We start from the raw sequence: 27,063 nt of genomic DNA, 5'->3' as shown, positions 1-27,063 counted from the left end.
AGTCTGAGACACACTCTGGGTTTCCCGAATCTTCACTGTAATTTTATAATAAACCATCCATAATGTGGCTCACAGTTTGGCTTCCAGCTTCACTGTGACATGAACCCAAGCATCTGAGCCTGCATCCTGAGGCTCAGGACACATCGGAGAGCCACTCTGCCTTTCGGGGGCGCCAGGCACATAGCCAGGCCCCCAGCCCCCAGTGTTGGGGCCTCCCCGTGAGAGAGCTGGGACCCACAAAGCAGTGTGAATCTGGCACAATCACAAGAATTAAGATGGTTTCCTCACTGAAATTGGACTTGATACGTTCGCCCATCTACAGTCATCCCCATAAGTGCCCACGCCCAAGAACAACACATCCTGAGCAAACAACTCCTCCTGAAAATGTTCTCTCTCCGCATTAATACTGTCGTATGTGCTCACTCGCTATCGCCGTCTGATAGCATCGACAGGGGCACTCGGGGCTTAAAAAGATGTCACGGGAAAGAAGCTTAACGTCAGGAGATAGATCCGTGTGATGCTATGCTTAATATATAGTCTATCCATTAAGTAATGCTGTTCTAAGTCAGCTCAGTGAGCTTTAAGCCCTTATTATAGCTCATGGTTCAGAAAACAGCCCCAATTACTCTAGTTTCGACCCCAGGATCGGCCAATTCAGTTCCCAACAGGACGGTTTGCGAGGAAGCTTTGCCGTGAGGTAATGAACTACAATCCACCACCTCACCTTACAGTGCCCAGAAGCCCTGACACTGTCCCCCAGACAAAGTCCACTGCAGGGGCACCTGGGTGGCTCAGTGGTTGAACATCTGCCTTTGGCTCAGGTTGTGATCCCAGGGTCCCAGGATCAGGTCCCACATCGGACTCCCTGCGTGGAGCCTGCTTCTCCCTCTGCCTCTGCCTGTGTCTCTGCCTCCCTCTCTCTCTCCCTCTGTGTGTGTGTGTGTGTGTGTGTGTATGTTTCTCATGAATAAATAAATAAAAATCTTTAAACTTTTTTTTAATAAATAAATAAATAAAAGTCCACTGCATTGTGGACAACAGGACAGGCAGGGGTCCTGGCTGGACCCAGGCACAGCATCCATCAGAGACAAACAAGTGGTCCCCATAAATCAGAACGATCACCGAGTGGCCTTGATGTCGCCTGGTTCTCTTTTCTGGTCCAGGCTCCTTTAGGACAATCCTCTCACCGATACCTGTCCCCGCACATGCTCCACACGCAGGCAAGCTAGTCTTACACAGCTGCCACTGTCTGGACGCCATGGGTCCCCCACCCCCACCCCACCGCTCACTCCCCAGTCCCTGTCTCAGGCAGAACCAGCCTAACACAACTATCCCTTTAAACATCATCTGTATTGCCTGCAGCCGGGACCTGGGGCTTGAATTGGTGAATTGGTGCTTTTTGCTACCTGCTGCCTTCTGCCCAGAGCCCCGTTCACCTGTTGTCACTGAGATCCTGAGTCTTCTCGCCTTCTGTAGATGAAGGAGGTGGGCACACCTGTCTACCCATGAGCCATGCACACTTCGCACTCAGCACTGATGGTTCACAGGTGTGGATGAGGCGGGCGCTTAATCATGAACTTTAGATGGCTGTCGCGCGTGGCAGGGGACAGGGCTCCTGTCTCGGGCTCATCCCCACCAGCCGTGTGCTGAGAAGACCTGGTCACCATGGCGTTCCCCGGACGCATAGGAAGAGCCGAGATGTCAGTGCCCACGCTCCGGAGGGAGTCAGCCTTCCAGGAAATGTAGGGCTGGTCATGTGTGTCAGAACCGCTTCCTACTATGGGAAACGAACAAGGGGTAGTGGAAGGGGAGGCGGGCGGGGGGTTGGGGTGACTGGGTGACGGCATTGAGGAGAGCACTTGACAGGATGAGCACTGGGTGTTATACTATATGTTGGCAAATCGAACTCCAATAAAAAAATATACAAAAAAAAAAAAAAGAACCACTTCCTTAGTCACTACATTGGATGGAAACGTTTCTTAAATGCATTACATTTCTCTGCTTATTAAAGATGGCACTGAACAAAATGTACCTTCTCCACGAGGCTGAATCACCACTTTACGAGGCAATTAATCCTCCGGCAAGCTGAAGGCAGGGCTCATGCCACATTTTCGGCTGCAGGATCCCATCCTCTTCAGGGGATCCCACCCACCGTGTGTCCCCAGCCCAGCGCCTGGTCCAGGATGGCTCGTTTCCTTGCGTCTCCTCCTGCTTCCCCAACGTCTGGCCCCTGGGGAAGCCAGCCCTCAGGAATGGCTCACACCTGCTGGATGCTCACAGCCAGACAACCTGCTGACTTAGGGATTCAAGAGCAAGTGGACGCCAGGGGAGGGTCTCTGGGCCCACTCCCTGTGTGGTGCTGCCCATGGGCCTTTGACATCTATTTTGGGAAACAGTCCTGCGTATTCTCCTTGTGGTCGCTGGATGTGCTCTAAACAAATGAAGCTGCCATGTAAGATGGATTCTATACAGGTTCGCGGTGTGTTTGTGAAAGGCCGAGAATTTGATAAGTTGCATTGATTATTTTAATCTCGGTAGGAGGAAAGTGGCTGTAGGACCAGGAGGTAGAAACACCTGCTCAGCCAAAATAAACAGCAAGCCACAGCACTGCTGTCCCGAAGGCCCTGCCTCCCCGAGTCACTGGGGACGGGTTAGGAGAGCTGCAGGCAGGGACCTGGGATCTTCTAAGTCATGCAGGGAGGATGGCAAGCACTTCAGACAGCCCACCCTGCCCTGCCCCGGCTGTGGGGGGTACCCCCGGGGCGTCTCATAGATGCTCAGGGATCACAGGCCGTGGCCATGCCAGCATCACAGAACAACACCTCCAAAGCCAGCCTGCGGTCTCCAAAGACCCGACAGCACCCTCCTGACAGCCAAGGGGGCAGCCTGGGCAGCGGAAGGAATGCACCACTGGACACGAGAAAGCGGCGGGCAGCCTGTGCTCTAGCTCAGCCAGCTTCCTCCTGGCCATCCCCCTAGGCTTGGCTTGCTGCTCTGGGAAATGGGAAAGTCAGTGGCTTCCCTCATTAAATGGCCAGGAAACCTCACTTGAGTGCAGGAGGCGTTCTGAGAAGCAGCCAGCCCCCCACGAGCCTCAGGGAGCCTCTCCCTCCTAGAGATGGGGCACACGTCGTTCCTGGGGTCCTGTGCTGCTGATGACTCAGAGCAAAACCAGCAGGCCGACTGGCTCAGCACAGAGCCTCCCAGGTCCTGGCATCTGGGCCAAGGCTCCTCTCTCCCCTCCCCCTAGCACCTGGAACCCGAGAGCACTTAAGAGACAGGACTTTCACAGAGGCACATCTTAGACTTCGTCCCCCCCTTGGCTCCCAGCTCCCTGAACCAGCGTTTGCCTGCCACCCGATCCCCTGTGCCACCCACACGCTCAGTGAGCACACACACGGTCTAGGGCTATCAGGCCCTGGGGCCACCCTGCCCCCTAAGCCCCAGCTCTCTCAGCCCCTCCTCATGGACTCAATTCCAGATTTATGTCCACTGACTTTTTTTCTGACTTTATTGGGTGCACCCAGCCTCACCTGAGTACCCCAGACTTCCCCCTCAGTGGAGACTCATTCACAGCAGCACATGGGGAGGCTGGGAGACACCTGGACAACTGGGCCATGGACAGCTACTGTGGGAGCCGTGATGTCACCGGATGAGACAACCCCCAGACACAGCTATCCTTGCTCGCTGCTGGCCACCTGACCCTCTCCCCAGGGAAACGGAGACACAGAGGCCGGCTGGGCTGGTGAAGGGCTGGGCCAGAGTGGGGCTAGACCAAGACGGTGGTTTGGGCCGCATCCCCTGGCACCTCTCCATCAATGGCATTTCTATCTGTCACACTGTGAGTCAGTTCTTCCAAGGGATGCACACCCCAGGAGGGAATGCCAGGTGTGGTATGCCACCGTTACAGCATCCAGCTGCCTGATGCCCCACCTAGGTCATCGTGGTTCATCGTGGCGGAGGCTAGGGGGCATGGACGGGCTGGCCCCTGCATCTCCCCGCAGCGCCAGGGTAAAGGCCACCTCCAGCCCTGCCCCAGGTGACTGGGTCATGTGGTGGCATCGGAAGGTGTGGCAGACTGGGAAGAGATCAAGCGTGGGTCCCTTCTCACCTCGAGGAGGCACTGGCTGAGGGAGAGGGGAGAGAGGAGGCACTTGGTGGCCTGAGGTGAGCACCTGTAGTGTGTGCTCGACACGCTTAGGAGACTCGGGGGTGGAAGGCAGGCCCCACGCTCAAGGCCTCCAGGTAACACCTTCCTGGAGAGTGAAGGTAGCTGTAACATTGACTAAGTGAGGCAAAGTTCTGTTGCCTATCCCCATGGCCATTCCTTCCCAGCAGCCACAAAGTTGCTCTCTGATTCACGCTCTCTGGGGGTCCCCTGGATAAGCCTCCCGCCCAGCCTGGCAACCAGAAATCCTTCACCCCACACACAGTCATTGGCCAAGGGGTGCACAATGGGCCAGGAAAGGCAGGTGCCAGCCCCTCAGGGGGATGGCTGGAGGTGCTGAGGCCCATCTGGGCTGGGTGCTGGGTGGGGAGCTGCCTGGCCAGGAAGCCAATGGACTTGCAACACAACAACATGGTGGACGGAGCTCTGCTGGGACTGCACGCACCTGCTTCAAATGCTCCAGAAGGTGGGTGATTGTGTGAAGGTCCAAAACGTATCGGGAAGGAAAATAACAAGAAACCCTCAGGTCACTCTAAAGGAGAAACTTAAAGCTAGATCTTTACTCTCATGAGGTGATTTTGCAGGAGGCTCAAGGGTCATCAGGCTGGTCACAGGCCCTTGGCTACTGGGTCCTAGTGATGGTAGGGAGCAATTGGAGGGTTGGCCTTGGCCCTTCAGAGGTGGAGAGCTAGCCCACCCCTGACCTGTGGAAGGGCTTCTCTCATAGAGAAGAAGCTGGGAGGAGAAGCAAGAAGGAAACCTAGCTCTCCCAGGGCTCTGGGCCAGGAGACACTAGAGATCTAGCTCCGCCACAGGTGGATGTGGTCTCCAAAGTCATATCACCTGCATGAGGCATGCCCCCCCCGACTCAGAAATTCATGCCAAGTCCCGGGGTACAGAAGCATCCCTCTCCTGGGCTCTCGACCCTTGTTTTTGGTTCTAGGAAAGGACTCCTCGCCTCTAATTATGTCTTGGACCACGTCCCTTCCCCAGACTAAACATCGTGGCCTGGGCTTCCAGGCCAGAGGATGCCTGGACATCCTCTCTTCCCGAAGTGGCCAGGGCCTGGGCCTCACGTTTGTGCCAAAGCCACACCTGGCACGGTCTCAGCACATCGTAGAAGCCCACTGCACACCTGCGAGTTAAACAGATCATCGGTGAGTGAATGCATGGCTGCGAGTAAAGGAGCAAACGAGCTCTTCCTGATGTTTCCAGGCCCCAGAAACTCACAGAGCATGTGGTCCCGGAACTCCAGGGATGGCTCACAGACAGGACTCTGAATCTTTTGTAACAGGCCCACAGGAAAAGAGATCCGTGATCCGAGAACCGGAGGCATGTGTTCGAGTTTCACTATGGCCACCTCTCCACCCTCGGATGGGCGGAGGGCAGTTGGAGTAGATAAGCCTCGGCTTCCTCATCTGGATTGTCAGGGTTGGGTCAATTTCTCATTTTTCTCCTAATGTTCTAAACTTCGATGATGCTCTCCAGAGATGACATCACATGAGACTTTTTTTTTTTTGATGAGTCAGAAACTCAAAGGCTTCCCGAGATGTCTGTGGATTGTGCATGGTTCAGAGACGGGGATGATTTTCTAGACCGCATTCTGTGCCTTCGTTTATGGCAGCCCTCTGAGCACTTTGTGTTTGTTTTGATTTTTCATCTTTGCTCTCTGAATGATGATTTATCTGGCTTTCAGAATAGAAGTCTGAAAGGCCTAATTGTGTGTGTGGCTTCTGGGGTTGTTTCAATTTATAAATATTTTAATAGGATTTTTATTCCTTCATAATAAATATCTTAGAAACCTTTGTACCAGAAGCAGATTCTGTGCTTGTTTTTGTTTTTGTTTTTGTTTTCCTACAAAGCCCAAGTTAAGGGAGGGAGAAAAATGACTCCAAAACATCAAGTCACAGTCCCTAAAAAGAGTGGAGCAGCACATCTGCTTGAAACCTCTAACCCTGCGATGGCAGTCACAGTCCCCTGTCCCGTGCACAGCCCTGCCCCTACCCACCGCTGAAGAGGACAGTGAGGAATGGATGTGCCTCCTACTAACTGGCCTCCTGCAGGAACGTACCAGATACATCGGCCTCCAACTGGAGGCATGGCGAGGCCAAGCTGGACAACAGAAAACCCTACAGCTGAGTGATAGAACCTCCTAAAACAACATGTAGGATCTGCCAAGACCAGGGAAGAGAGGGGAACCCAGTTCTAGGGGGACGAGGTGGCAATGGCGAAGTGGGGCCAGCTCAGAGGGACGGTGGTCCTGGAGTTGCCATATAGGCCCCACCCGTTTGCAACAGCTTTCTTCCTCCTGCACAGCTCAGCCACAGAGCCCCGGCCTGAGCCTGAGAGCTCTCTACAGAAGATTCCAGGTTTACCCAAAGCCAGCTTTTCTCATTCAATCCTTCCTGCTGTGCCAAAGGTAAGGCTTTACCAAACCTTCCCCAGAAAATGCACTTCAACAATCCCAGGCAAGTCTCCATGGCACCAAGAAAGATGATCCATTCCCCAGACTCACGTGTCTGACCCGCGGGAGACACAGATACCTCCGCACATTTCCCTACGTGCACAGTGTAGGAGCCCAACTGTTAAGCACAGGGATGAATGCCGCCTGGCCTTGAAGACCATGATAGTAAAATGCAGGATCGCCCTCAGAGCTGCTCGGATGATGTTATGATGCTAGAAGCCAGGAGATGACAGCAGAATTGAACTATTGCCCAAAAGCAATTACTGATTAGAATTGATTATTTCTACAAAGGTGACCGATGGATTAGTTGTCACATTACAGCAGATTTGGGCAAAACTGCCGTGCTTGTTAAAGGGACAGAGCCTCCCCTGGATGCTGGTCTACACCCTTGAACAGGACGCCGATGCAACCAGCCTGTGTGCCAGGCTCATCCCTGGAAGATTCTACACTTGCTCTCCCCCTTCCATCAGGTGAAATCCTGCCATGCTGGCCACAGCTGTCTGACACAGGGATCGGGATTTGAACACAGTCCTCGTTCCAATACACAGTAAATTACTGGGAACTGGTGTGTGACTAAGCAGTTGAACGCCATTGCCATGCCTCATCTGATTTGCCCAATTACACGTCTTCCTGCCTCCTGTACACGACCATCGCCTGCCATACCCGTAGCCTTGACACCTACTTCTCCACTGAACGGCTGAGTCAAAATGCTGGGCGATCACGTTGGCATGCAAGCTTAAAACTGCTTCCAAGTCCACCGAGGTGTGCCTCTTGGAGAGGGATGGCTCTACCCGCCTGTCGGTGGTGGCATTTCAAGAACCAAAGATGAGCATCCTGGACCAACTTGACACAAAAGATCTCCCGGCCACTTCACAGCCTCCCACACCATCCCTCCTCCACCAAACAAAGCACAACAAAACTAGGGCATAAATACATCAGGCTAAGAAAGAACACACGTACACAACATCTAATACCATCCGCCGCAGGAGAGAAACAAGAGAAGGCAGGACAATCAGACACATACTTGGCCTGCTCCCATGGCCCAGTGAATTCACCGGTTACCATGGTGGGACGGGGCCAGAGGGAGGACTCTGGAGGGCAGGCTTTGTCTGGGCGCTGCTCAAACAGAGAGCTGGGATTCAGTCTGTTGGTTTGTGTACTTTGGGGTAAGCCATCCTTGCACTGAAAAGGCCTGAAGGAGAAGTGGTGAGTTTGACTTGGTCTCATACCTTTGGGTTTCTCTTGGCATCCCGCCCCCCGCAGCCCCGCCCAGCCTCCCCCAGCCTCCCTCAGCCTCTCCCCTGCCTCCCGAAACAAGCGGCATAGAGCACTCTCAGGGGAAGACGCCAACGAGGAGTCTCCCTTCTCCTTGGATAACTCACTGGTAGGAACATCCCCGAGCCCGTGGGTGTGAGTCAGAGCGGAGACCAAAGGAATGTTCTTCACATGGAAAAGGAAACGGTTCTGAGCACAGTGCAAGGTCTGGCCCCTGAGACACTCCAGCTACTAAAGCGTGAAGGTCAACAGAGTCCAGTCCAAAGTGACCGTGCGCAAACACACTCCACTCCTAAGCTAGAAGGAGGGCAGAGTCACCTCATCTCTCCTCAGACATCGACTTCCTCGCCTGTCAAGCGAAGATAATGACGTGTGGCTGGCCTCTACCTCAGGGCATTACTGCCAGGATTCAATGCCCTTTGAACACACGTCATGATGAGTGATGCAACTCCCAGGCCGTCTTGTATGGTTACAGAAATCCCTCACGTGGGGAGCCAGGGCACAGCAGCGAAGAGCTACCACGCTGAGTACACCCGTGTAAGAGGTTGCCTCTAAGAGTAAGGCACACACAGGGACTGGGATCCAGACAGACCCCATTAGGGTCCCCATGTCAGGGGCTGCACTCTGCTTCCCCTTTGGCTGTTTGAAAGAGGCAGGGTGGGGGGCAGATGGAGCCTCAACAGGAAGTGAGATTATTTAAATTAACTCAATTTGACCGAATGTCTTTTTTGCCAAATGAAAGAAGGGACCCTCTTCAAATACCCATTCTGCCCAAAGACAGTTGAATTCTTTTACACCCAATTGCCTTTGGCCTTACGAAGTGCATTTGTACCAGCGAACGTGGCAGGTCCCAAAAGAAGACTCCAGCAGCCACATAAGTCAGGTTAAACAGGAAACCACTGTGTTCAGGCGTGTGCACACACTGGGCCCCAGGCACTGGTACGTGCGCCGCGGGCACCCAGTCACCCCACCTCAGCGATGCCTATGACCCTGCACCCCAAACACCACCTGTTCATTTCACAGAAGCAGAAATATGTTCAGGGGAGGTTAGAGGTTTTCCCAAGGTCACCCTGATGGGCATCAAGCCACATCAAGGAGGATCCAGAGCAGGCGCCTGGCCTCCAGTGCCAGGAAACCCTGGGCCACAGCCCCTCAGAAGCCCAGCACTCACTCCCAGCAAGGCCCGGGCTCTCCGGCAGAAGGAAAGCCCTCTCCCTTCCATCCCTGTCAAGGTGGCTCTGAGATCCCTGCAGATGAGTACCTTCTCTTCCCCCTCTTCTCGAGGCACAGAAGGTGTCCCCCAGACTTTGAATTTGAGATTTGAGATCTCTGTTGCAGTTTGCTTGCTTCACTGGGTTACTTCTTAAGGAGCAAGTGCTAAAGTGCACTACACAGTGCAGCACCAGATTAGCTGGCTAGTTGATACAAAGCATCTTTCTTTTTTTTTTCTTGGTTTTGTTTTGTTTTTATTTAAGTTCAATTTGCCAACATACAGTATAACACCCAGTGCTCATCCCATCAAGTGCCCTCCTCAGTGCCTGTCACCCAGTTACCCCATCCCCCCGCCTACCTCCCCTTCCTCAACCCTTTGTGTGTTTCCCAGAGTTAGGAGTCACTCATGGTTTGTCTCCCTCTCTAGTTTTTCCCACTCAGTTCGCCTCCTTTCCCTTGTTGTCCCTTTCACTGTGTCTTATATTCCACATATAAGTGAAATAAGACAATCGGAGAAGGAAACATCTTTCGACCCACGAATATAGGGTTCCCCGCTATGCAAAAGCAGAGTGCTTCTGTGAGGCCTGCCCTAAGCCACAACGGGGTAAGGCCAAGAAGTAATTATGGCTAATTTATATAGAAACAGTTTTGAGCATTCCCAGGCCCCCAAAATCACCTCTTAGGCTTTTCCGATACCTTAGGGCAGGCATCCTGCCAGCAGATACACAAAATACACGGGGACAAAGCCCGGATGCTCGCAGACCCAGTTCAGAGCTCCCACGGCGTGGCGCAGAGGTGCTGGCTGGCCAGGGCCTGCACACAGACGAGGAGATTTTTGTACTTCCCGAGACTCGGGGTTGAGCACTCACTTAGGCACCGAGATGCCTCAACAGATTTGACAGCTTCCTCAAACACGTGACAGCACAATGTGGCCACAGGAGTGGCGGCTTCGGGATCCATGCAGCCGCCTTTCATCCGTGTTAGAGACAAGCTCTGTCCCAGGCTGGCTGTGGGGCTGCAGGGGTCGCGCCCTCCCCACCGAAGGATGAGCACCCAAGGACCCGAGGCTGGACTGGGCTTCAGGGAATCATGTTGTCTCCCGGGTTTGGGGTTTGCCTGTCACGAAGGCTGTTGGAGCTAGTCATCTGTTTGAAGACTACAATAGAAGTCAGGGGAAGCAACACGGCCTTGAGTGGAGGGGTACCTTCCAGAACTCAGGAGGGAGAACTTGGCGTTTGGGGGTGGAGGCCAGCCCGGCCCCTGCTGACCATCCACTGCTGGGTGACGGGAGCGTGGTCACCGGCTGCACCTGTGTACTGGATCTGTGCAAGCCTGCGGGGCGGGCCGCCTCTGATGCTTCTCTGTGGCAGCGGAGGAAGGGGCTGGCGGCGGGTTGGCGGCGAAGCAGTACTTGCCCGAGTCAGCCTGACGTCCATCGCCGCTTGGGGCCCGGCGACTGGGGCCCGAAGCCCCGGCCCTGAGCTTCCGCTCCCTCATCTGTAAACCAGAAGCACGCAGCCCTGCCCCGCCTCCCTGGGCTGGCGTTCATTCCTGCCGTCCAGCGGGACCAAGCGTTTGCGGTGTCCCTGCAGCCACACGGTTCAGAGCGGGACGAAGGAAGCCACTGCCGCCCTGTGTCCCTCCGCCCACCTCGGGAGGGCTGCCTCCTGCCCACCCAAGGGTTTGGCCCTGAGCAGTGCACCAGCCCTCCCGGGTCATCCAGGCTCTGCAGGTGCACCGGCCATGGCCCCCACCTTGTGTCCGCAGGGATGGGGCTCTTCTCCAGGCCACCTGCCACCCACGCAGAACATCCCTGAGCACGACGGAGAAATGCCAGGAGTGCCACCCGCAGCGCAGACATTCCAAAGGTGAGCTCTCCACGTTTGACCCACGGGCCTGCCGATGGTGGGACATGGGACTTCACGCAGAAGATTCACCTCCTTGAATTTCTGCATCCCCACCTGCACAGAGGAGAGCGGTTTGCACTGATAAACCGGATTTTTTTAATCCAAGTGCAATTAAAATACACACTGAGTAAACAAACGTGACTACCACCCAAAAGTACCGGGAGGGTCCAACCTCTCTCACCTAGCACAGCTCTTTGGGTGAGGTGCTCAGCAAGCACAAAGTGGGAGCCCCAGAGGGCGAGGCTCCCGAGCTGCACTCCACTGAGCGTGCACCCTGGCAAGCACCACACCATACCCTACCCCTGCCCTGTCAGGCCGGAGGCACCCCGGACTTCATGGTACATGCACCGCGGGCTTCGTGGTGCACACACACAAAGCTCCCATGGTGCCCCAGGCCTCACCCGCCGCAATGGGGTTTCTGTCTCCCTCAGGAGATCCCCAGCCACTGAGCAGGAAATGAGGACAAACCCCCAGCCATCTGATCAAACAGCCCCCAAATATTAGGAATGTGAAAACACAAGAAAGAGGCCCATTGAACTACTAAGGTTCTAGCAACTTCTGCTAAAGTTGCAAAGTCCAAGTGTGTGTCCACACCCCCCAAGTGTGTGTCCTCTCAATGGCCCCTTGTCCACCACCACCTCCCGACGCGCCTGCCCCAGGCCTCATGGCTTCTGGTTCTGGATTTGCACACAGAAGGGGAAGTGTCCCTGCCCCGTGTCAAGACAGCAAAGAAGGCCTAGGGCTTGTGGGGGAGGATGTGGGGTGCAGCTACCCTCTCTGCCCCTGGGGAAGGCTGCACGGTTCGAATGGGTCCCCAGAGGCCTCGCCACCTCCATGCTAGGCTGCCCCCCACCCGGGGTAGCCTGCGGCTCTGGGAGTGGAGGCTCATTGCCACAGTGGGGTGGAGACACCTGACAGACACAGCTCAGGGCTGGGGAGTACCCCGAGTTGGCAGCTGACTTGGTTCTCGGTTTCCTCGACTATAAAGAGACTGGTGGGTGAACTCCCCTGTTCTCCCAAGCGAGGACAGTGGTGTCAAGGGTAGAGGGCTGGAGGGCCCAGAGCCTAGGGGCCGCCCCTCTGCACACAGGAGTCAGAGGTCAGGAGTGCTCTAGCCACAGGCTCAGCGGGAAGAACACACAGGGTGTGGGGGACACAGGAGGACCCTCCGTGGCTGAGGTCAGCGCCCAGGCCAACCCTGCAGCCCAGCCTCATGAATCCGGGAGGAACGGCCTCTGCGCTTCTGCACCTCGGCACCATGTCCTGTGTTGTCTCTAAGAAAGTACTTGGATGGAAGTTGCCCAGAGGCTGGCAGCGCCCTGGCACAGGGGCCCCTTGGGGACACGCACCCTCCCTGCCCGAGTCCCCCCCACCCCCTTGGGGACCTGCACCCTCCCTGCCAGAGTCCCCACCCAGAGGCAGGGCCCAGGCAGGTGGGGGGAGGGTGCAAACCTGCTCCAAAATCACCTCCAGGCTCTTGGGGGGAAAAGTCAGCCTCCACCACTTCCTGGCTCCCGCTTCTATGCCCTCATTTTCCTGAGGACCCAGCAGTCCCCGTGTCACACATGCACCCCCATGTCATCCCACCCATGCATATTCTCACATGTACACACTCAAGCCTACACACATTGTCTCTCACCCATGCACACCCACATGTGCACACTCACACCGTCTCTCTCACAGACACTCATACACATGCACACTCTCACACTCACACATACACACTCACTCCTCACCATCCCCACACCCACTCTCTAGAAAGAATCAGAAGCTCACACACATGCTACTCGTCAGCCCCTGGCATGTGATACTCTGTAGCTGCCTGCCAGGTACTGCCAACACAGGACGGGGGCAGCCATGGAAGACACCCCAGGAGAACAGCAGCGTCCCGAGGATGAGGACCCACCATGTCAGGGCCTCTCCCCTGGCTCTTACCTCCAGGGGTTCCCGGGATCCCCAGCAGGGAAGTCAGCAGAGCAGAAACTCTGGACTGTGCAGGGGCGGCCAGGCGGTGCTCACTGGATTTGTCTCTTGTCGACTAAGTTTCCGAGGCAAGCCTAGCTTGCTGTGGGGGTTCACCGCATCGGCGTTTCCAAGGGCATCTGTGACCTAACAAGGTCCAGAGATCTGAGGAATGACCAGCTCGGGGACAAGGGACAGTGTACTAGAGATGGGGTCAGAACCACCAGGCCCAGGCCAGGGAGGGACCCTTCACTTCTGAGCACCTCTGGTCCCACTCACACAGGAGGTCTGTGGCTCCCTGGTGAAACCACCCTGAAGCTGGAAGGGCCACACCCCTAGGCATTGTTTAGACCTGCGGAGAAGCACCCCCCCGCTCAGAATGAAGGTAAGTGACCCCCCCAGAGGGGAGGCTGATCTGGAGAGAGGAGCTTGCACTTCAGAAAGCAGGGCATTTCACGCTGAGTGTGTCTGCCTTAGTACGTCCACTGGTCAAGACTTGGCCTTCCATCTCAGCAGCTGGCTGGGTGGTCTTCCAGCATGTCAGCGTCCTCCTGCACCAAGCCCCGAGGTCACTGCTTGCTGTGTGAGCGAAGTGCCATACGGGCTGGGCAAGTCCTGGGGAAGGGGCATGCTCTTTGCCTCCCAGGGGCTCTGTGTGACAGGGACAGATCAACAGGAAGGTCCCCACTCCAGGACACAAGCACATCCCCTCGGGGAGGGCAGCACCCTGGGCACACCAGCCTGCCACGGCTTGCTGAGCCAAACTGACAAGAGAAGGACTGGGATCATGTAGGGATGGAATGGGCCCTGGGACATCATCTGTGCTCCTGCTGCAGAAAGTGCTGGGAGCCCAGGGGACGCCAGGGCCCCCCCACCCAGGGCCAGGAAGCATAGGCCTTACAGGTCAGGGTGGCCTCCTCCCCACTGCTGGCCTGGGTGATGGAGACACAGATGCAGGGAGGCCAGCCACTGAGCGGACCCCTGTTGGGTGGCCTCGGGGCAGGCAGGGGCGCTGTGGCCTGTATTCACCTGCAGGTGGACTCTACTCATAAAGGGACAGCGGGGCTCTTCCTGCTGGGGAAGTGGGAAGTGGGAGACTCAGATCCCCCGAGTCCAGGGATGGAGCAAAGGCCATGGGGTTGGGAGAACAGTTCTGGAGGGTCACATCCCTCCAAAAATCAGGGGTCCCGGCTGCAGCCACAGTACTTCAGGTTGCCAAAGTGAGACCCAATTGGAGGGAGGAGAGATGGAGTAGAAGTCCTACGGGGAAGAGCAAGGGAAGGGAAGGGCTGGGAGGAAGTGTGAGCCTGCAGCCCTAACTCAGGTCTCAGGAGCACCCGCCCTGGGGAGAAGCGAGGCAGGCGACAGCTTCCTGGGGTGGGGGGCAGAGCTCCAGCCATGAGGCCTAGTGGGGACTGATGTGAGCAGAGGGAAACGAGGGGTCACAGCCCTGGGGAGGGGGCCGGGAGGGGGAGGGGGCCTCAGTCTGGTCTGCAGGATTTCCCAAACTGGCCGAGCCACAGCCTGAAGGCAGAGTGAGGAGGCCATCTAGTGGCGGGGGCCGGTTGGGAGGCGGGGGCAGGCCCAGGAGGCGCCTGGGGGGGTGGGGGCAGAAGACAGGCAGCCACCTGTCCGCAGCGGGGATGCTGGTGAGGGCTGGAGGGATGGCGGGGGAGGGGGAGGGGAGGAGAGGAGGGAGGGGCAAGGCGCCGGGGGGGGGGCGGGGGGAGGGATGGTGGCCGGTGACCCTCTGTGCCCACAGTGAGAAATGGGTCCCTGGCTGGTGCCGGAGGTCTGGCCAGGTCAGGCCGAGGCTGGGGTTTGGAACCTCTGACCTCCGTGGGGAGGGGCCCCCCCATCGTCTGGAGGGGAAAGGCAAAGAGAGGGAGCCATCTGGTGTCTGGAGGTGGAAGACAGCATGTCTGGTGTCTAGAAGTGGGGAGGGGGCGGATGATCGGAAGGGGAAGTGGGGGGCTTGCCGGTGCCCTTGCTTCTGAAGCAATACAGATACACTACAGTTGAGTTTTGTCCAGATTTCCCCCCAACCCACAGCAGGGAGCCTACGCTGGGAAATAGGGTGTCGATGGTTGTTTGACCATCCACCGTCACTTCATTCCTGAGGACAGGCCAGTCCTAGGGCAGGCGGCCCCTGGCGGCATCTGGGGTATCCTGGGCTGGCAGTGAGATGGAGGGGCATCTTGGGGGCAGGAGGCCAGCAGGCCTGGGACCCCCTGGTCGCCCTGAGGAGTGCAGTGTCAAGGCATGAGCCCTTCCTGCTCCTGGCCCAGAGGCAGCCTGCTCCCTGTGGCTCAGGCTCAGGCTTGGGCTGGGGGTCTCCAGGGTCATGCAAGGCACAACGGTGAGTGTGGGGCCTGGATACCCACACCTTTGGGAATCATGTGTCCTAGGCACACACCACCGAGCTGGCCCTGGGCTCCACATGGGGTCGCAGGCCCTGGGCACGAGGTCATGACCCAGTGCTGGGGCTCTTTCACCTCTGTCTAGTTGGTGAGGGAGAGGACAGAGGGAAGAGAAGGGGGAGAGGAGGGGACCCGGCAAGGGTGTGGGGGAAGGAGCCCAGAAGGGTGGAGAGCCCCCAGTCCCCAGGGCTGGGCAGCTTCACAAGGCCGCACCACCCAGTGGCAGCCCAAGACCTGAGTGTCCTCTCTGAATCTGTCTACTGGGAGCACAGACGCACAGACACACACAGCCTGGGCAAGAAGTCTGGCCCTTTATCATCTGCATGGAGACCCTCCTTCATCCGTAGGCCTTGATAAAACTGGGTGCTGCCTCCCCACCTTGCCCAGGGGTGGGCGTTCCCCAGAGAATGTTGATGATGGGGGTTGGGGGCCAAGCCTGGGGGGACCACTGGGGACCTGACTGGCAGAGCCCCCATATCCACTCAGCCGTTTCAAGGCCCAGTTGGATGGCTGTCAAGGTGCTCCCCTGCCCACCCCCCTAACCAGATCCATCTGCACTGAGGTTGGCCTGGGCTGCTCCGGACATCCCATTGTTTTGAGGGCCCAGCCTTCTTCTTAGACCTGGCCTCTCCCACCTCCCTGGCTGGACTGGGGTCCAGGGACACTTCTAACTTCACAGAGTAACACTCCAGGACCAACACCCCCATTCTCCAGGAAGAGCCCTCCCTCCCTTGCTCTTTTTCTAGAGCAATTCCTATATATGAGTGAGATGGGGGTGGGGAATGAGAAGAGGCTGTGTTCTGCAAAATGGGGGGTTTCAGGTTTTATTTTTCTGGTTTAAATAGCACTTCTAGGTTTTTTTTTTTTTTTTTTTCCTGAAAGAAGCACAGGGACTGGGGACTCCAGTATTACGGGCTCTGAGGACTGTGCCCTCCTTGACCAAAAAATGTGCCCCCAGGCCCCTTCCCCATAGTGAGCTTCGGGCCCCCAGGACCCTGAGGGCTGGCTCACAGAGCCCCATGGAAAGCCCGCGGCCGATGTGGAAGGAGCCTGAATTCCACATCAAGCTCATCCCTGGCCTGCACTTTGCTCGATCGATTGATCAGTGGGGGTGGTGTGTGCACAGCCTTGCCCACTCGCCACTGCCCCCAGGCACAATGGGCCTCCGCCCAGCACGCAGGCCCTAGCACCGGCTCCCTCCTCTGAGCTGGGGTGCAGCACCCAGATGCACTTGGCCCAGCCTTCTGGACAGTCCCTCAGGCCACTCTGTACCAGCCCCGGAGCCTGCCTGCATCCCATTTCCAGGGGGTTAAAAATAACGACTTAGCTGAAACACAATAAAGGAGCGGCATTTTCATATTTGTCTAAGGCACCTAAAGCACTTCAAATAGCCGTGCTGGAAGTTGTGGTCAGTGAGAATGACCACCGTCCAAGGATGTTGAATATTCAGGATGAGGCGCAGACCCTCTGTCTTTAAAATGCAGGGAGACTTGGCCTGCATGATAAAGTCTCCAAAAAAAAAAAAAAATTTAAACAGGACCCGGGCAGCTTTGCCCCTCAAACATTTGAGAGAATATTTGTTTGATGACTGAAGCTTGGAGGGGGGGTCTAGACTGTCCTTTAAAACTTAAGTTGGTTTTAACTGAAGCACCTACCATTCTGGAGAAAGAGAAGGGGGAACACCGCGCTGTGCACAAAGCAGGAGGTAACTAGTGTTATCCTAAGGAGCGTGCCTCCTCCCTCCCGCCCACCTTTGTCTCAGGAAAGATTTTTTTTTTTTTTAACTCAAAGGCTTCAGGTGAAAATAAAGCAACTGCAGCCACAGAAAAAAAAAATTTAGTCTTTTTTAGGGTTAAACATCAGAAGACAAGCTTGCGCTGCTTTGGCCAATCAGATACGCCCCTGCCAGCTATAATATAGCACCGAGGGCAGCCTGTCTCGCAAGCTCTCCAGGCTTGCTACCATTTAAAATCAGACTCTTTTTGTCTTTTGATTGCTGTTTCCAGCCCTAACTCCGATGTGTTCCGTTATCAGCGGCCAGCAGCCTGCCACTCCAGCCCCCGTCTGGGTGGGGATCGGTGGCCACTCTCCCGCAGCAGCGGCGGGCGAGGTTATATAGGAAGAGAAAGAGCCAGGCAGAGAGCGAGGGAGCCAGCAGCAAGCCGAGCGAGGAAGGGAGAGCGCAAGCCCGAGCGCACAGGCACACATACTCGCACTCGCGCACACAGACCCGCGCGGGGACGGCGTGGAAGGCAAGGCACTGGGCTCCGCGGACGAGATGCTGCTGCTGGCGAGATGTATGCTGGCGGTGCTCGTCTGCGCACTGCTGATGTGCTCAGGGCTGGCGTGCGGACCCGGCAGGGGATTTGGGAAGAGGCGGCACCCCAAAAAGCTGACCCCTTTAGCCTACAAGCAGTTTATCCCCAACGTGGCGGAGAAGACCCTAGGGGCCAGTGGAAGATACGAAGGGAAGATCTCGAGAAACTCGGAGCGATTTAAGGAACTCACCCCCAATTACAACCCCGACATCATATTTAAGGATGAAGAAAACACGGGAGCAGACCGGCTGATGACTCAGGTAGAAACCCAGCGCCGCGGCGTGGAATGTACTGCTTTCACGGGGGTTGTGTGTAACCAGCCGCTCCAGACCCAGTCTGTTTGCTCTTCAGGCAGATAGCAAGGCGACTTCACCCTCTCCCTCCCCACCCACCTGCCTGCCCGACATCCCTTCCTCTTCTCAGAAGGGAATGGAGGCCAGGGGTCCAGCCCGAGAAGTTTAGGGTGGGGGTGGGGGTCAGGATGGCAGACGTGGTCCACCGATGGCCCTTGTTTGCTCTGTCCTGCCAGGATGGCCTTCCCATCCTGCCTGGGCTCTGCCTTGTAACTTGGGGAGACCTTCACTCTGGGGGTATCCGCCCCTCCGGAGTTGGGAATGGACATGGTGGGAGAGGGGCAGAAATCCCCTCCATACGCATAAAGTAGCTTCCAGGTCACTGTACAAATGCAGCCTAGAGCATTAGCCTTAGGGGAGCGGACACGTTTCTCCCTGTCCACTGTGCTTTTCTCTACCACGGCGACCCCCACCCCTCTGCCCCCCCCAAAGACGCTCAATGGGGAGAGCCCCGAGGCCGCGCTGACAAAAGGCTGGGGCTCCCGAGGCGCCACCTGGCCCCCGAGTGTACAGCACAGCTCCGCTGCCATTCGACCCCGGGCAGTGGTGCCCATCAGAGTGTGAATGTATTGATATTTCTTTAAGGATGCGCTTCCATTCTCCCGAGCCCGAGCCCGCGGTCCTTGAGGGGAGGGACTTAGAACTTCCTGGCATTGCATCACTACGGTCAACCTGCTGGCACGGGACCCGGAGCCGCGGCGAGCTGTTAGCGGGAGGGGGCTAGGACGATGCAGAACCAAAGCCAAACACGTAGCCCCCTCCCTCCCCACCTCTGCCTGAGACTTCGGGCTCCCAACCCCTCCGCCAGCCCTAGACTTTCTCAAACTCCATGCCCGTATAACTGAAGCTAGAAATGGATTTCCTGGCAAATATAGGTCAACATCCTTTTTATTGCCCTATTAAAATATCCAAGTCCTACCTTTCGGGCTAGGAGCGCACCACAGCTGGCGGAGCCGCGGCGGTGGGGCGCGGGGACCGAGGAGGGCGCGCGGGGAGGGGAGCCCCCTCCGGGCCGCTCGCTCCCCAGCGCGGTCCCAGCCGCGAGGCCGCAGGGAGGAGGGAGGGGAGCTGCCGGGAGGGGCCCGAGGGAGCCGGGGACGGGGTCTCCATGCCCCGCTCGCGCATCTGCTCGCGACCACCTTAAATCTGGACCGCGAGTGTGGACGCGCGCGCCTGTGCCGGAGAGCGGCGAGAGCCACAATGAACCGGGCACAGGCCGCGGGGCGCCGGGGGCGCGGCCGGCCGCGGGGAGCCCTCTGACCTGGGTCACCTGGCTCCCCCGCGGGAGGGAGGTGGCCTTCCCGGAGTCCCTCGGAACCGGGAAGGCGGGAGGCGAGGCCGGGCCGGCGGTGGGGCGCGGAGGGGTACGGGGAGGGCGGCGGAGGTCCCACAGCCCGCGAGGTGGGCGTGCGCCCCTTGCCGCCGCGCGGGGCCCACGCGGGAGAGGGATCCCCCGGGGCCCCGCCGCAGGTCACAGGTCGCAGGTGCGCGAGCGCGCGGAGCCGCGCCCCCCGGCGGCCGCACCTGACGCCCCTTCCTCCCGGGTTAGCGGTCCCCAAGGCCGGGGCTAGGGCGCGGGGCGCGGGGCGCGGGGCGGGGGCCGGGGTGGCGGCGAGGCTCCGACGGGCCGGACGGTCGGGAGCTCCGCCGCGCTCCCGGGGGCCCTGGGGCCTGGCGCCCCCGCCGAGCCCCGGCCGGCCCCTGTTCCGGTCGCCCGCCGGGCACCCACGGCCGAGCGGCCCCGCGCCGGCCACTGTCGCCGCCGCGCGCGCTGGCAGCATTTGAACTTCTGACCTTCTGTCAACTTCCCTCAGACGAACGAAACGAAAACAAATACTTTTCTTTCCTTAGGCAGTGGCCATTCCCGTTCCCGGCACAAAAGGACGGGGGAGGGGCAGCCAACGTGGGGGTGGGGTGGGGAGAGCCTGGCTAGGACGGTGTCACGCACCCCACAGATGTCCCCCGAAAAGGCGGCTGGCTGGTGGGGTGGTGCCGGAAGGCGCCCTTCCTCCTTCCCTGGTTCCAAGAGTCGGGGAGGACCGGGCGGCGAGGGGCAGGGGCAGGGGCAGGGGCAGGGCCGGGGGCAGGGGTGCAGCGGGGCCGCCTCCTGGCCCCCGGGGACTAGCTCTGCTCGGGACCCTTGGCCCGCTGGCCGCGCACTCAAAGCCACCACGGACATCCTGTCCCAGGTGCGCGTGTCTCTGCGCCCCGGGCCAGCCGTCCCTCCGCGTCCCCGTCTCTGCACTGTGGCCGCCGCCCGAGTCCCTCAACCATGGCAAGACCGTCCCCGGTGGAACTTTCGGAGCAGTTCTGGAACGCATGAGCTCCTGGTTAATATTAACTCGGAGAGGGGGAAGCGCAGACAGACACGCTCGGCCCGCAGGCGCGGGTGCCAGGCGCGGGCGCGGCGGCCGGGGGCTCGGGGGGCAGGAGGCGGCCGCCGGGGCAGGGCCTGGGGCCGCAGCGGGGACAGCCCGGGACGCCACGCCGGGTAGATCCCCGTGTGCGTGGCGGCCCGGGCCCGCGCTCAGGTGTGGGTTCCAGGAGGGCGCTCCTGTTGGGATAGGACGGGTCTGTTTCCTCGGAGGGGGTGGAGGGGCGGAGACAGGTGTGTGTGTGGGGGGGTGTCTCTTTTGAAGTCGGGACACCCCTCCCCCGCGCCGGGACGGCCAGGCGCCCTGTGGCGGTGACAGTCCCGCCCGGGCGGGTGGGCTCGGGGCGGCTGCGCGGCCCGGGGGTGGCGGGGCTCGGCGCGAGGACGCACTCGGCCTCCGCCGACACAAAGCCGGCCCCGCGGCCCCGCTGGGCTTTCCGGTGGCTGCACAGAGCCCGGCTTGATTCGCAGCACACGACCCAGTGAATGGCTAACCGGCCTGGGCGTCCCAGCTTCGCCTGCGCCTCTCCGGCCGGCGGGGGCACCACGTCCCGCAGGCGAGGGCCGAGGCCGCGCCAGGCGGGGGGCGCGGGGGGCGCGGGGGGCGCGGGGGGGCGGGGGCGCGCGGGAAGCAGGGCGCAGCTCGGGCCTGGCGCGGCCTGGGGCTCCTCGCCGGGGGTCCTCCATCCACCCCATGCCCCAGGGGCGCAGCTCAGGGCGCCTGCGGCGGGCACGCGGCCTCCCCGCGCTCCCTGCCCTCACCCGCCGTCCCGCGGGGAGCCGTGCGGGCCCCCTCTGAGCCCCGAGAGGAGCGAGCCCGGGCGGCGCGGGGCTCGGGATGCGGGAGGTGTGCGTGTGCGTGTCGGTGGTGCGCGCCTGCGCAGCCGGCCTCCCCGCCCGGCTCCGAACTGACCCCGGTTTACTGATTGATTTTCATGTAAAACGCGTTCAATCCTCAAGATGACCTCACTCAAACTCTGCCCCTCCGACTTTTTTTTTTTTTTTTTTTTTTTTAAGAAAACTGCTGGCAGGCCCAGAAACCTGCCAGCGCTGACCTGTTACCAGGGCCGCCCCCCCCCCCCCCATTTGTTGGATGTTTAACTCGACTACCGTACTGCTGGTTTTATTGCTGTCCGACACGCAGGACGTTTCCTGTTGCGCAATCTCCACATCCCCGTAGAGCGCGGACAGCGGGACCGCGGCAGCTCCCCTCGCTCAGCAGGAAAGCAGTCCCCACGCTGTTATTAGGATCCCCGACCGGGTCTTCCTTCCTCCCCGCCTACCAGGTTCCAAAGCCGAGCATGCGCTGCGGGAAGGAGACCAGCCCTACCCTCTGCGGGAGGTCAACTTGAAATTGCCCCGCGTCCCCCAGGTCTGCGTCTCTTGGGGATGCCCCTGGGGGATCCTGCCACCACTCCCCCTCCTGTGAATCCCGCGTCCCCGTCCCTGTAAGCGCCCGGGCCCTGAGCGGGTACCCACGCGGGCGCACACGCTTGCCATGGCTCTGTTTTTTCTAGCATCCTTATCTGAATGTGACCCGAGACTCAGGCGGGGACTCCCCTGACCCCGAGTTTCACTTCGCCCCGGTTCGTGTCCTGTGCACTCAGTGTTTCTGCACATCCACGGCCAGAGCAGCTTCCTCGGGGAGGGAGGGGCACTCCCCAAGGGCTCCGAGGCCTCGGGCCTTTCGGGCTCCCCCTCCCCCACCCCTCCTGCCCCGCCCCCTCCCTCCACCTCTTAAGTTTGCTCTTCAAACTAGCCGGACGCCATTCTGCTCGGGGCCAAGAAAACAAGGGGTGGGGAGGGAACAGGTTAAGGAAAACAAGAGACACAATCAGACCACAGAAAAGCCGGAGAAAAGAGGTCTATGGGGAAAAGGAATGTGGCTGTCCAGATAAAGAATGTTTGTCGTTAGGCCTGGCCCGCATTGAAAATTATTACTCACCTGCTTGCCTTTCACTTCGGGCCCCTCCCGCCCCGCCGGCGGGGCTATCGGCTTCCCACCCCCCTCTCTCCCTTTGGCGGCACCCACGCCTCAGATAGGCACAGGGTAGGAGGGAGGGTCCAGAGATAACCCAAGGCTTTCGCTCTTTAAGAAGCATACCGCGCACGTTCTTTATTTCTGCCAAGTTGCGCCCTGGGCCTGGCTCTGGCCTCCCGGGGAGGGAGTTAGGCCGGGCACGAAGGTGGAGCCTCGCACAGGTGTGCAGAAACGGGGCCACCGGAAGGGATCGGGAGTGGAGGGCAGCGTGGGGGAGGGGGCCTGGCAGGCCCTGCCGTGACCGTGGGAGACACACTTTCCTTGTCTCAAGAAGAGTCCCCTCCTTCTCAGGCCGTGGTGGGGGCTCTGCCAGTCAGACCTCACAGACAGGCCCTCAGTTTACCTGCAAGAGGACTGGCTCCTCCAGCGGATGCCCCCCCCTCCTCCCACCTCAGTGCTCCCCGGAGCCTGCCGGCCCCACCCAGGCCTCCTCCCGACTCCCCACAGAGTCCTAACCCTCAGGGACCCAGCAGGGCAGCCTGCAGGGCAGGGATGGGGGTGCAGACCCGGTACTAATGCCCGTGGGGCCCCTTCTCTCCGCAGAGGTGCAAGGACAAGCTGAACGCCTTGGCCATCTCGGTGATGAACCAGTGGCCCGGCGTGAAGCTGCGGGTGACGGAGGGCTGGGACGAGGACGGTCACCACTCAGAGGAGTCGCTGCACTATGAGGGCCGCGCGGTGGACATCACCACGTCAGACCGCGACCGAAGCAAGTACGGCATGTTGGCCCGCCTGGCCGTGGAGGCCGGCTTCGACTGGGTGTACTACGAGTCCAAGGCGCACATCCACTGTTCTGTGAAAGCAGGTGAGGCGGCGGGCCTGCCCTACTCCACAGCCCCCACCCTGTGCCCACGAAGCACCCCCCCCGGCCCACCAGCAGCCCCCGATCTGCCCGCGACGTGTCACTGTCGGGCCCCACGGCGGATGCGAGGGGAAAGGATGAACGTGCTGGTGGAGGGGCAGGGGGAGGGAGGGGCTTGGCTGGTAAGTCAGTCCCTGGTGTGCCAACAGAGCCTGTTGGTGGGTCCCGCCAGCCAAAAGTGGCTCCTACCCTTGAGACCACCGAGGCCCCGAGGTTCTCCAAGCCCAGATGCAGAGGGCATCTGGCTTCCTGAGCCTTCCCCCACCCTGTTTCCGGAGCCCCCACTGCAGGTGGCGGAGACAGGGAAGATGGGGGAGGGGGCTTTCCTGATGAGAGATTGCAGCCCTGCACGGCTGGGCTAGCCGGGTCTGGCCTAGATTCCTGTCTCGTTGAAGGCTGAAGAGCCAACCAGCCCCCACTCGACCCCCGCATTGGAGGCTCTGCCCGGGGTGTAGGCCCCTCGTCCTCTCCCCCACCATCCCCAGTGGGCGTCTGCGGACACTAAACTAACTTAACTCACTGGCTGAGCCTCTGGAGAGAGGCCTGGTGGGAGGTCATAAACCCAGTGGTCACCGCTTCCAACATCCTGAGGCCGCAAGCCCAGAAGCATCCGTGCTTATTAGGAGCCAGCTGGGCTGCCCTGAGCCCGGGCCCAGAGTCTGCAGCTGCAGCAGCGCGGCCTCTGGCGAGCGGGTGGCTTCCCTGGGCCTACAACGCCACTCGCTGTCGCTGGCGAGGAACAGCCATGCCAGGGAGGCCCTGCGCCCATGCAGATATCCCAGCCTGGAGGCTGGTTGTGTGGATCTCTCCATCTCTCAGCAGAAGTCGGTGCCTTTAGCAGCACAGGTCACAGTGAATTTCGGAGGCGCTGTCTTCCCAGCAACCCCCCACCCGGTTTTGCCTATTTGTCTCCCAAACTGTATTTTCATGGCTTGTGTTAGTAGGAAAACACTTCCAAGGTGTCAAGACACACTCGGTAGGGAAGGAAAATAGTGGCCTCTTACCACAACAGGGAGAGAAGGTGTGGGAGGGGCGACCGGAGAGGGGGGGCTGGCAGGCGGCGCCCCCACCGGGCGGGGCTCGGCGACGGCGGGAGGCCCGGGACGCGTTCGTCCCGGGGCCTCGTGGGTGCGCGGGCTGGCGGCGCGCCGGCCCCCTGTGGGGCCAGGCCTGTCCGCGGGGTCCCCCTGGCGGGGGTCCCTAGAGGTCTCCTCGCAAGTGAGCAGCGGTAATCCCGCCGCAGGCTTGGGCGCGGGGAGGGCAGGCCCCCGGGGCGCCGGGAGCCGCTCATTGGCATTCGGCGCACACCGGCCGGGGCGCGGTGCGCGGCGTGTCAAGCAGGGTCGTGCGACAGGACGACTAGGGCTCGCCTGCGCCCCGGGCCGCATTCCGGGGGGCGACGGCGGGCCTCCAACGGCCAAGCCCGCACTTCATGCCGCAGAAACCGATGAGAAGATTAAAAACCCTCTGTAATTCCAGCAGGAAGATTCTTTCTCGCAATCTCTATTTGCGAAAAGCATGATCCCGGAGATTGGAATGCAAAGAAGACCGGGCTGTCCCCGCCCCTCCTCCGCGGCCCCCTGCTCGCCACCCCGGCTCCGATCATTGTCCTCGGGACAGTGAGCCTCAGAGAGCGACAGAGGGCTCGGGAAAGCGGGTAGTCAAGGGGCCTTGAGAACGCAGCAGCTTCCAGCGCCTGGAGCAGGCCCCGCCATTTAAAATTCAAATACACATCTTGAGTGCTTGGAAGAGGCCTGGCTGTGCAAATAGTGCTTGTGAGGCCCGGGCTTCTGGAGAGCCCGCGTGTGAATCGCGGGGGGGGGGCACCTGAGCAAATAGGGAGGGGGCGGCCGAGAAGGGGGAGGGAGGATGGAAGTGCCCCTCTTCCAAGAGTGTCTCCCATTTATTGCGGAGATCACAATGACAATGCTGGGCCCTTTATTGGATTTTAATTAGAAAATCCACACAAGCCTCGGATTTTCACACCTCGGCCGGTTCCCTGGAATGTTTGTCCAGTTGCTACAACTACTATAGCTCCTTTGCACTCCCGCCCCCCACTCCCCTGCAGCCATCCGGCACCGCCAACCCCCGGCTGCGCTGGGCTCCCGGGGACAGGCAGGCGAGGGGTCCTGGGCGCGCAGGCCGGGTGAGAGGCGCACGAGGGGGCGGCGCGCCCCAAGCCGGGGGCGGGAAGGAAGGAGGTGCACCCCGGCGCCCCGGGGAGCTCAAGGAGGCTTCCTGAGGAATCTAAGTGCAGAGCAAATACCCTGCGAATTCAGGGCGAGGTTGGGTGTGTGCTGAGCCGGGGGGGATGGGGCCGGAGGAGGGCGGAGGGGAAGGTGCGGAACCGGCCCCCGCGGGACACCCAGCCAGCCCTTGTCACTGCCAGCCCAAACCCAGGAGAGCGGTTAAGGGCTGTATCTGCATCCGAATTTTGTCACTGAGCCGGTGGGGCTGGGTGGAGAGAGGTCTGCGCCCCAACGGCCTGGACTCTCCCCCCGACCTGCGCGGGTCCCGGGTCTGGGGCGCGGGAAGGCAGGCGCGCGCCCCCCTGCCCACTCGTGCGTCCGCGCAGGCGCTCACCACCCTGTGCCCTCTTCTCTCCTCTCCCCTCCCCCCGCAGAGAATTCCGTGGCGGCCAAGTCCGGCGGCTGCTTCCCAGGCTCGGCCACGGTGCATCTGGAGCAGGGCGGCACCAAGCTCGTCAAGGATCTGCGTCCTGGGGACCGCGTGCTGGCGGCCGACGACCAGGGCCGGCTGCTCTACAGCGACTTCCTCACCTTCCTGGACCGCGACGACGGTGCCAAGAAGGTCTTCTACGTGATCGAGACGCGGGAGCCGCGCGAGCGCCTGCTGCTCACCGCCGCGCACCTGCTCTTCGTCGCGCCGCTCAACGACTCTGCGGCCGGGGAGCCGGAGGCGCCGTCGGGAGCCGGGCCGCCGCCGGGGGGCGCGCCGGGGCGCCGGGCGCTCTTCGCCAGCCGCGTGCGCCCGGGCCAGCGCGTGTACGTGGTGGCCGAGCGCGGCGGGGATCGCCGGCTCCTGCCCGCCGCGGTGCACAGCGTGACGCTGCGCGAGGAGGCCACGGGCGCCTACGCGCCGCTCACGGCGCAGGGCACCATCCTCATCAACCGGGTGCTGGCGTCGTGCTACGCGGTCATCGAGGAGCACGGCTGGGCGCACCGCGCCTTCGCGCCCTTCCGCCTGGCGCACGCGCTCCTGGCCGCGCTGGCGCCCGCGCGCACGGACCGCGGCGGGGAGGGCGACGGCGGGGGCGGCGGCCACCTGCCCCCGCCCGCGCCAGGTGCGCTGGAGGCGCCAGGTGCGGCCGACGCGCCCGGGGCCGCGGGCATCCACTGGTACTCGCAGCTGCTCTACCAAATAGGCACCTGGCTGTTGGACAGCGAGGCCCTGCACCCGCTGGGCATGGCCGTCAAGTCCAGCTGAAGGCCGGGGAGCCGGGGAGGGCGCGGGGAGGGCGCGGGGAGGGCGCGGGCGGGGGGAGCCGGAGCAAGGAACAGCAAAAGACGCACGGAAAAGCGCACGGAATGAGACTTTAATTATAATAATAATTAATAATAATAATAAAGTAGGACAGTCCAAAGTAGACTATAAGGAAACAGAGATCCCGGGAAGTTTTGTCGTTGTGTTTAGTTTATATATATTTTTTTGAATTTTTTGGTTGTTGTTTTATTTTGGTTTTTTTT

At 60.0% G+C, this 27,063-nt stretch overlaps 1 protein-coding gene and 1 long non-coding RNA gene across 2 annotated transcripts; one reads left to right on the top strand and one right to left on the bottom strand.

Moving 5' to 3' along the window:
* Nucleotides 1-9,437: 9,437 nt before the first annotated feature.
* LOC119869608 lies at nt 9,438-21,831 on the bottom strand. The gene is made up of 3 exons (XR_005371378.1): nt 21,569-21,831; nt 12,962-13,135; nt 9,438-11,080 (listed from the first exon to the last, which is right to left on the bottom strand). It is a non-coding gene; the product is annotated as an uncharacterized LOC119869608 (long non-coding RNA).
* SHH (sonic hedgehog signaling molecule) lies at nt 17,357-26,803 on the top strand. Its single transcript, XM_038559814.1, has 3 exons — nt 17,357-17,986; nt 23,038-23,299; nt 25,980-26,803. Exons 1-3 carry the CDS (start codon nt 17,687-17,689, stop codon nt 26,801-26,803), a joined length of 1,386 nt encoding a protein of 461 aa, XP_038415742.1. The 5' UTR covers nt 17,357-17,686.
* The last annotated feature ends 260 nt before the right edge of the window (nt 26,804-27,063 follow it).

Source organism: Canis lupus, chromosome 16 (assembly GCF_011100685.1).
Source record: "Canis lupus familiaris isolate Mischka breed German Shepherd chromosome 16, alternate assembly UU_Cfam_GSD_1.0, whole genome shotgun sequence".
Classification (NCBI taxonomy): Eukaryota; Metazoa; Chordata; class Mammalia; order Carnivora; family Canidae; genus Canis; species Canis lupus.
This window is presented reverse-complemented; position numbering and strand designations above follow the sequence as displayed.

Excerpts from the sequence above, each read along its gene's own strand:
- SHH (XM_038559814.1), top strand. The coding sequence starts at position 17,687 with ATGCTGCTGCTGGCGAGATGTATGCTGGCGGTGCTCGTCTGCGCACTG. Across the intron at positions 17,987-23,037 it reads CAGACCGGCTGATGACTCAG|AGGTGCAAGGACAAGCTGAA; the intron begins GTAGAAACCCAG and ends TTCTCTCCGCAG. Across the intron at positions 23,300-25,979 it reads CCACTGTTCTGTGAAAGCAG|AGAATTCCGTGGCGGCCAAG; the intron begins GTGAGGCGGCGG and ends CTCCCCCCGCAG.